We start from the raw sequence: 9,850 nt of genomic DNA, 5'->3' as shown, positions 1-9,850 counted from the left end.
GGAAACACACGCATTGCACACTTGCAAAGTCTTTGTTAGTGTGTATTATTTACATCAAGAGAATGCATAAATAAAATAGTAAATATCTCACAAAAATACAGGTTCTGTTAATTGGGCGTTACAAACGAAGCCCCGTGTGCTCAGTCTGGGCAGACTCCCATAGAGGGGACACCTCGAGTCCTCCTGGGCTGGCGCAGGTGGCAGGGACGGTGACCCCGAGAGCACAAGGGTCTCTGGAGGGTTGCAGCCCAGACAAGTGCTTCTCCAGGGAGAAGTATGGGTATGCAGCAACCTGCAAGCGCAACCTCTGCTTGGGCTGATGGTGGAAAGGTGAAGACTCCGGGGAAGGAAAGCCCGGGGCGTGCACAGAGCCGGTGGGACAAGATGCCGGTGTCCCAGAGGGAAATGCAGAGGGCAGGCATTTTGCTTTTGGCTGGGCCCCTCCATCACCCCAGGAGCAGAAAAGCAAGTGCCCTCTCGCCCGGGCAGCTCAGACGCAGCAGCAGAGCGTGGAGCAGTCGAGCTTGGCGGGGGTCCCGGCGCTCCCCGCCTTCTTGTTCTCCTTGGGCAGCAGCAGCACGAAGGCCATGGCCAAGGCGCAGTGGTAGAAGCTGTGCACGTAGGTGTAATCCCACTCCTGCAAGCGGGGAGAGCGTTAGCGAGAGCTGCCGGGGCCGGGGGGCTCCGCGTTAGGTGCAGAACGTTACTTTTCTGCAAGTAGCCAAAAGGAAAGGAATAAAAAAAAAGAAAAATATTCCTGAGCCTTCTGCCTCTTTTTGCTGTCAGAGAAGAAAGGATTTCCAGCCTTAAAAAAAAAAAAAAGCAAAGTGGATTTAACACATTCCAATTTGCACGTTTCCCAATTCTTGAATGAAGTGTTTCATTACCCCGCAAAGGACGCAGTGGCGAGGCCGGGGCGCGGGGGGAGGCGGTTTCTGCTAAGTGACATTTTTATGTTCTGCTAGAATTTGCAATTACTAAATGCTTTGAAAAATAATCCTTGGGGATGACTGTGAGGTTGTATCTAGCATCTCCCAATGCACAGAGCAGCCGTAACGGCAGGGCTGAGCGCAGGCGCGACCGGCAGCTGGGTTGGGGGGTTATCGCCTTCCCCGCATGGGACAGACGGACCCTTCTGCACAGGACGGACAGACTGGCCAGCGGTGAGAGCACAAGGTTATAAACATGAGATCGAGTGCCCCTGGGAGTCAACTGAGAGTCTTTTCTTTGGCGTGAGCCAGCTTTGGATCCAGCCATGCCTGGGTCAGATCCAGTCCCCGCTGTGGCTCCGTGAGGTGTCCTTAAGTCACCCATGCCTGGTTTCCAAAAAAACCCCACTCGCATTTGACAAAACCATTTTGAAGACCACGTATGGCTGAAGAAAGTGTGGTCCATGTCCTTGCAACTCAATGGGAGGCGAAGAGAGAGAGCATCACCCTGTGTGTCACTCGCTGTCTCATCCGTCCCTGCCCACACCGCAGTTAATGGGCCAGGGGATGGGGACAAGCAGGGAGGGACCCTCATCCGTGCCACCAGACCCCGGCACACCAACCCCAGAGACCTGCACCTGAGCTGGATTTTGTCCAAGGCTGGATGCAGCCCAGCGGTGCGAAGGGGGAGGTCTCCTGTCTTGGTAACGTCCTTTACACCTTGTAAAGTCGGGGTGATTGAGTGTGCAAACAGGTACCTCAAAGAAGAACCTCAGCATCAGTGCTAATGCCCCGAAACAGAAGCCAGGGCCGATCTGTTGGGTGTAGACGCTCTTGTCTGGGTAGAGCCCTTTCTTCTCTTTCATCTTTTGTAGCTGGAAGGAAAGAGAGAGCACACCAAGTGTATTCACCCGGATTTACCTGGCTGCTCCGCAGATGGGCTCTCGCGGGCTGTGGGGTCTGCCTGCATGTGGGAAGCACCTCTGCCTGCCTGCTGCAACGGGTCCTCCTGCTTCATTCCTGACCATAACGCTCTTTTCGTAATATTCATCCCCAAACCCAGCTCAGGAGAGCAGATCCCAGCATAGCACCTGCGGGCTGGGGCATGCGGGGTGGTCCCATGCCTTGGTCCCCTCCTTGCCCATCCCCTCCCCATCATGCCCACTTGCTTTTAGCTGCTGGCCGGGCAGTTATTCGGGGCTTAGCGACAGTGTATGGCTGGGACTTGCATCACTGTATTTCCATGATGCTTGGCAACATCTTCCTGCAACTATTATCCCATCACTGAATCCTTCTCCTTGCTGGCTCCTGCCAGTGGCTCCACCACTGCACTCCCACCTGGGTCCACAGGACCTGCCGTGCGCGGGGCAGGGCTGCAGCGCAGTGCCCCACTGTCCCAGCCAGATTCATGCAGGCTACAGGCTGATTCCTTCCCACTTTATCACCACGCTTTATGCACCTCTTCCACCAGCTCCGGGGCAGTTTACCAGACCCCTCTGCATCTGAGTAGCTGTAAAAACTCCAAACCCATGTTCCTCCTGATTACAAACGCAGGGACAGGAGATATGGTGGATTGCTCAGACCGATTGAATCTGGCGTTTATCACAAAGGCTGCTTGCTGTCTGCCTGCTTGCTGCCTGGGTTAGGGAGAAGTGCTGCTTCATCACCGGGATGGCCACTGCTGTAAGAGCTGGCCCTCAAGGAGGAAACCACTGGCACAGGTTGGACCCCTCCATGCAGGGCTCAGCCCCTTCCCCACCGCGAGCACCCTGCGAAGCCCCGGCACGGTGCCCTTCCCTACGTACCCATTTCACGGTTATCACCAGCACGGCTGTCCCGATGGGTCCCGAGTAGACGCCGTAGCCCCAGCGGTCGTGGTAGATCCTCACGGCGATGGTGAGGACGCCGAACATGATGAAGGTCGATCTCTTCGGCTCGTCGAACTCTGCCAGGGCTGCTTGGCACCGAGCACAGGGAGCATAAGCTCACCCACCCCCTTCCTCTACTGCAACCCTAATGCCTCGCTGGGCTCTGTCCTGCCTGCCCTGGGGACCCTCAGCTTTGCATCCAGGTCTAGTTTGCCTTTCTTATGCCTCACAGCTGGGGAAACTGAGGCACGCGGGGGCAAAGCGAACCATCCCGAGGCATCTGAGTGGTAGGTCTAGGAGATTTCCCACCTGTATTTCTCTTTCCTGCCTCGACCCAGAAGTCGGAGGCAGTTGCAAAGATGTTTGCACCCGGTGAGCCTGCAACCGGCTCTCAGGTCCATCCTACCTCTACAACCCTGCCAAACTCACCAGCTAACACCAACGCAGCCTCCATCACCCCGCTCCGGTGCGATGGGGACCGGGCTGCCTGACCAGACCGGCACCTGCCTGGGGTTTGCAAGCTGGAAGTCGCCAGCGCGAGTAAATTATTAGAGGCTTTTGTTTAGCACAGAATGGGGTAACAACTGATAAAAGTTATGGATCCCAGCGGGCTCCGTGCTTCTCCAGCTCGCACAGCTGTGTTATGGCTGTCCTGGATTTGCATTCCGGGAAGCGTGCCCGAGGGTCTGTGTCCGCACATGTGCGCTCGGGCTTTACAAGCCACAGCGAGAGGCTTCCCTGGGCTTCAGTCACCACACCTTCCGTGTCCTTGGATCGTGGTTTTATAGGGAGTTTGGCTAAGGGATAATGTCCGCATTTTAATCTCTCTTGTTTCCCTGCGGGTCAATATTTTAAACATCGTAGTCCGGGATTTGTATTTTTTTGCAAGGGTTTTGAATGCAGTAATGAAGCAATCAAGTTGAATTTTGCTGCAAGGAGCCAAAGTGTCTGGATCAGCTCTGACCTACCCTGACACTGATGTTATCTACTAACAATGCCCTTCGGAGATGATTTGCCTCATTGTCTTTTCTAGCCGAGCAGAGAGATCACAGACGTGCCACGGACACTGAGGGAGCCCACTCTGGGAGTTGCACCTTGGGGGAACAGAGCCATTTCTAAGGTTAATATTTCCCTCACTCATTTTTCCCTGCATGGAAGATTTATCCCATCGCACGCCCTGGAGGAGGGATGCTGCTGTCTGTGCTGCTCAGCAGTGAAGGGAGGAGGGATGGACCTGTGCCCGGCTGCTGCCCACGGCTCCTGCTGGGCTCAGGGGCTGCAGGAGCCCCTCGTCCCGGCCAGGGGTCCTGCACCATTCCTGGAGCCCCGAGGGGCAGAGGGGAAAGTCCTGTGAGAGTCTGGGGGCTCTGCAGCAGCATGGTGATCCCAGCTCAGCACCAGAGGGTTGGGGACCCTGCCTGGCTGGAGTGGGGACAGGGTGGGCGGCTGCTAGAGATGGTCCAAATCTGTTGAGCAAAGCCTTTGCTGTTGGAAAGTGACTGTCCCCTCATCTCTCTCCTTACCCTCCTCTCTTCTCCTGTCAGAAACACTCATGTCCTTCCAAAAAACATGTTGATAAAATAGGAAAATAATAGGTTTGAAGTTTTCATGCTGCTTTAGTTTCGTTTTGGTTTTTTTTTTCATTTCTATTATACCTTGTTTCAGTGGCAAATGGGGAACAAAATGCGAAAAAGAGAGTGAAGGGAATATGGGAAAAGGAAAACTGAGCAATAGGGCAAGGGTCAGGATTTGTAATAAAAAGGAAGTGAAATATATTTCTGCTTTTTCTAAGCAGATCTAACGTTTCCCGTCAGCCCAGACTAGGCTTTTGATAAACCAGGAAGATATATTTGTTTTGACTAAACCACTTTGATTCGTGTGCTACCAGGGGAAGTGGCAGATTCTGCATTTCTTAATGCCCCCAAGTCAGAACAAGCTGATGGGGGAAATGAGGAGAAATGGGAGATTCCCTGATATATGAAGTTTCAAACTAAGTCATCTCACAGTACTGTCCTGCCTTGAACTAAAGCCCAAGGCTGCATGTGTTACTTGCCAATTTGAAATAAATAATTCTGCGGTCGTGAGGACATGCATGAGAGCTGGTGAAGGGAGAGGAACACCCGACTGACACAAACACCCGGCGCCAGAGCTCTGTTTATCCCCAAGAGCCAAACTTCTCCAGCCACCACTCAGGGCAGTTTTCATGTGTGTCTGGACCCCACCGAGAGCAATAGCTTTCCAAGGCATGGATGAGATAAAAATGGATTAAGCCAGAGCACAGGCTGACTTTCATAAAAGCCAGTCTCAGAGCTAAGTCTTGCAGATGGGAGCTCAAAGGCAACAGCGTTTCTGGGGACTGTACCCACTAACTGTCCCACCAGCGATGCCAACAGACCCTGCCCGACCTACCAACGTCGATGCTCGGTAGGAACCGTGAGAGACTGACACTTACCCATCAGGGACACCCAGATGGACAGAGCTGTTCCATAGATGCTGAAGTACTCCAGGATATCATAGCGCATGAAGCACAGCACTGATAAGCCGGGGCCATCACATGCATGGTAAATCTATTAAAAAAAAAGAAGAAAAAAAGCATTAGAAAACTAGTTCCTCACCCACAGACCAGTAAGGTAAAGGCTCTTATCCACTGGTTTGAAACAGTCTTTGCGTGGCTGTTGAGAGGATGGCCAGCCAGGAACAGAGCAGTCTCAAATACACCAGGGTCACTGATATGCAGTAATTAATGTATTTGAGACATAATGTCACTGTTCCCAATCGTAAATTGCCTGAGAATCAGCATTCTTCTCCCTTAGAACAAATTATTTGTGGACGAGATTTAGTTTGCCTCTTGGTCTGTGCCAGAATTTGCAATCTGACGACCAAGCTGCTTCAAGCCGCAGGCAGTGTGGGGACGTCGTCTCCAGCAGAAGGAGGACTCTGAGGTTATGGTTCTAATTGCGAAAGATTCTTGTAAAACAATTCAAAACGAGTGTCCTGATGAAATGTGTATAGATGACAGGTCACTGTCCAGGCTAAATAGGGTTTATATGGCCAGAATCTGAATACTGGGGAATTCACTCATTAGTGCATTCCCTTAAAAGCCTCTGGTTCCTGCCCATTAGCTCATAGATTAGGTTATTTGCAAAAAAACCCCATTGTCATGCAACATAGATGCGAACCAAGCCAAGAGAAATTTTCCAGTGCAGAGGAATGCTCCCAGTGTTGGCCTGGCGCTCGCCTTCTCCTCCCAGCGCTCAGCCCTGCAAGTTTTCTAGTGGTAGCACCAGCGCGCTTCGCTCTTCCTGAAGAAGTCTCTTCACCGCTTGGCAGGATGCCCTTGGAACAATCCTCGCTGTCACGGCCCGACGGGGATGCTGATATTATTTATAATGGGAATTGCTGCAAGTCCTTTGGCTTGCTGCGGTTTCGAGAAAAAAATTGCAACCCCGGCTGTAATTCTTTTCTCTGTTTGAGATTGGGTTGGGGGAGTCCAGAGAGAGGGGGGAGAAAGGGTGGAAGACAAAGAGCGTGTTTCTGGCCGGCGTCGCAGCACTTGTCTGCGATGGACATATGCTTTCACTGCTCTGAGGAGGTCTCCTGGGGGAGGAGGAGTGGGATGCTACAAGAAAGGCAACAGCAGCAGCTGCTGCCCTTCCTACCCCCCCAACCACGCTGGCAGCTGCCTTCCCTTCCCATCCCGTCCTGTCCCTTCCCTTCCCCACGCACAGATATTTTGCCTCTTCAGCCTCTTCGGCGAGGACCTGTTCCCCTGTTCCACCTCCCAGCGAAACATGTGCCAATTTTCCTATTGACTTCTCGGGGAGGTGGAGCAGACACAAAACTGGTGCAAAATGAAACCGTAGCTGTCTGGCTTCCCCGGGGAGCTGGGGGCGGGTGGGGGTTCGGTTGGGACGTTTTTATTAACTAGTTTTATGGAACTGGCAGAATTTTTTCCCCTGCATTTTGCTTTAATTGGAGGCTTAAATGGTGGATCCTTAGGAACAGGAGACTGGCCTGGTTCAGAGCCCTGCTTTGCCCTCGGTGCTGCTGTCAAGACCTTTTCACACTAGGAAGGTTCTTTATCTACTCAGTTTCTCTGTCTCCATACAAGGGATGTGACAATCTTCATGAGATGCCTCGAGATGGGTGGGGAGAAAAGTAAATGCAATCTTGGTTGCGTTGCTGGGCTGTTTCCTTCATGTTCTTCAGCAGAGCATTGCCATGGGGTTAAAAAGGAGACTTTTTCCATTGGAAACGCTGCTTTAGGTGCTCAGCCTGTGTGCGTACGGAGGCTTTTATCAGCGATAGGAAGCACAGGGCGATTCTGAAACACACGTTTTCAAACTGCTCTGCCAGGGTGGAGGGTTAATTGTTATTTTTCTTGATAACTCAGCAGCATGTTTTAGGCTTTCCTTTCCCAGTGCAGAAACTCCCCTGACCCCAGCATTGCTCCCATCACCACTTAGCAATTGCAAAATCAATAATTCGACTACGTGCTTTTGGCTAAAACGACAGAAGCATAGCAAGAGACTCTGGATACAATTTAAACCCCAAATTCAGCATGACCACTTACCAGCTGTAAAACAAAGAGAAAAACCAGCTCCAAACCGTCGTGAATCAATCAAGTCACATTGCACCCAGACCCTCTCCCAGCCTCACAACCATAAACCACCATTAAATCTATGTAAGACCACCCCTTAGGACATCCTAAACTGAAGAATCAGACTCTCAGCACCACACACGGTGGGAAACGACTGAAAATGGATATTCTGGGGCACGCACTGGCTGCTGTTGGGTGAGATCCAGCTACCCTTCCCGGTGGAGACCCGATGCACCCAAATGCAAATGCATTTGGGGGGATGAAACATGCAGAGTGGGGTACGGGGACATCTTACCGCCACGAAGAACATGGTGAAGAAGTAGACCATGGCTTCCATGTGGAAGCGCCGCTTGGCCGCGATGCTGATGGTGGGGAGGAAGACCAAGGTGCTGATGGTGGGCAGAAGGAGCTTGGCTACCAGCGAACCCATGGGTGCCTTGTGGGCCAGCGGCTCCCAGGGACAGGGTCTCTGCGAGCTGGATGGCGACGGTGGAGAAAACAGCCGTGGCGAGTGTGCTTTAAAATTTAAATGCCCTGCGTGGCCGGGAGGGCTGCGGGCAGGGAACAGCTGCTGCTGCCACCGCCCCCTTCGCTCCTGTCTCTCCCCAACAGCGAAATTCTTGTCGCAGCCGGCAGCTCCTGGCAGCAGATGCTCTGTGCCCCCAACGTCGCCCCAGGGGTTCCTAAAGGAGCGAAGGGGAATGTCGTCCTTGCACGCCTTGTGCTGGGTGTCGGACCTGGGCGTGTGTGGGGTGAGGACTGCAGGTTTGCTTGCTCCCCATGGGGACACCCCACCTCTGCATCCCACCCCGGCACCGAGCCTGGGTCAGTGCTGCTGGAGCAGCCTGGCAGGGAACACCCATCTGCTGCTCCACACTGGCACAAAGCAGGGCAGAACTGGTGTGTGGCAGGTACCAGGGGTTTTAAAACAGTGGGATGTATCCTGCTGCCTTTGCTGTACCTGAGAAACACACACCAAGCTCCAAACCTGCCTTTTATTTCCCCACGAGGGCAGACCTGGAGCGAGTGGCCCTGCTATAGAGGAGCACAGGCATCGGGGATCTCGGGTGATGCAGCATCTTGTGCCTCCTACGCCTGCCTACATGCCCTGCTATGTGCTCGGGTGGAGCTCAGGGCAGTTCAGTGTCTCAGCCATGCCCGCAGGCTTTGGAGCGTGGATACCTCCAGGAGATCTGTCTGAAATTCAGGAGCCGAGCATCTCTGGGGTGGAGGAATTTGAGCAGATGACCGTGCGGCGCAGAAAACCGGAGGGAAGGAGACCAAAAGCCAAGCAGAGTTTGGGCTGCTAATCCACTCAGTGGCTTCTCTCTTTTATTATGACTTTTTATTATATCGCTGCTGCTCCCCTCCTGGGTTAATATCTTTTCCTTGGAAGCTCGCAGGGATTCTCGGCATCTTTTCGGTACAGCTGTTCCCGGGACGCAGGGAGCAGGAATGCTTCGCTTGAGCAACCGCTTCGGTGGCTGTGGCTTTGGGGAGGAGGCTGCGAGATGAGCCACCGTCTATTTCTGAGGCTGATCGGACGGGCTGGCCTGTCCCCTGGGAGAGGGGTCTGGTGGAAAGGCAGGCATGCATGGAGGAAAAAAAATACTCTTTAAACCACTCTGGCCAAGTTGGAAAGGGCTTTGGGAGGGGGAGCGCAGGGGTGTTGTGTGTGTGGTGAGAATGGCACGACAGCATTGAAGCACTGACCCGAGAGGGCTGGGCTGAGATCCTCCCTCTGGCACAGCTGAGATGAGCTGTGTAGGGCTCCCGTGTTTAGCTGGTGTGGCAGGAACCAGCCACGTTCCCTGGGCGGCTGCGGGCAGCATCCCTCGCAGAGCACAGGGGCTCCACGCTGCCCACACCACGTCTTCAGCCGCCCTCCTGCCTGGACAAGCCGTAAACTTACCACAAACCCCTGCAAAACTGAAACTCTGCCAATGAATAGTGAAAAACTCTGGTGTCCATCTTTACCATGAAAATTAATCCCTCCGAGGCAGCACATAAATACGCTGCTTCTCCCCAGGCGTTCAGCCCTGAGCGGGACGCGGAGCCGAGCACCAGCATGCCCTGAGGGACCCTGTTCCTCTCTGTGCCGTATCCTCAGATGTATCCGTTCGTTATTCCATGTTATTCCTGCATGAGCTGCTTGGACTGAGGAAGGTGCTCGGGGCTGTTGTGTGCTGCAGGGCAGGGCTTGTCTCCAGGAGGGTTTCGAGTGGGGTTGGGGTTGGGGTTAGCTGGTTGCACAAACCGTTCTGGATTCCTGGCTAAGAAAACTGCATCCACCCTGCTTTTGTGGCCGTGAGGTTGGTGTCAGAGAGGTGAAAACACAGCTCAGAACCTGTGGGTGGGGACCAACTTCCACGTCTGGGTGCAAAGCAGCCCCCCTCGCCCTTGTGGGACCATTTGCAAGGACGTGGCAGTGGTGCAACAAGCCACCGTTTGCA

General features: G+C 53.5%; 1 protein-coding gene across 1 annotated transcript; it reads right to left on the bottom strand.

Moving 5' to 3' along the window:
* Positions 1–490: 490 nt before the first annotated feature.
* On the bottom strand, positions 491–7,827 carry MYMK (myomaker, myoblast fusion factor). The gene is made up of 5 exons (XM_068414197.1): positions 7,693–7,827; positions 5,250–5,364; positions 2,735–2,883; positions 1,688–1,804; positions 491–637 (listed from the first exon to the last, which is right to left on the bottom strand). Exons 1-5 carry the CDS (start codon positions 7,825–7,827, stop codon positions 491–493), a joined length of 663 nt encoding a protein of 220 aa, XP_068270298.1.
* Between the last annotated feature and the right edge of the window lie 2,023 nt (positions 7,828–9,850).

Source organism: Nyctibius grandis, chromosome 16 (assembly GCF_013368605.1).
Source record: "Nyctibius grandis isolate bNycGra1 chromosome 16, bNycGra1.pri, whole genome shotgun sequence".
NCBI lineage: Eukaryota > Metazoa > Chordata > Aves > Nyctibiiformes > Nyctibiidae > Nyctibius > Nyctibius grandis.
Note: the sequence above shows the minus strand (reverse complement) of the source record. Positions and strands in the feature narration are given on the sequence as shown.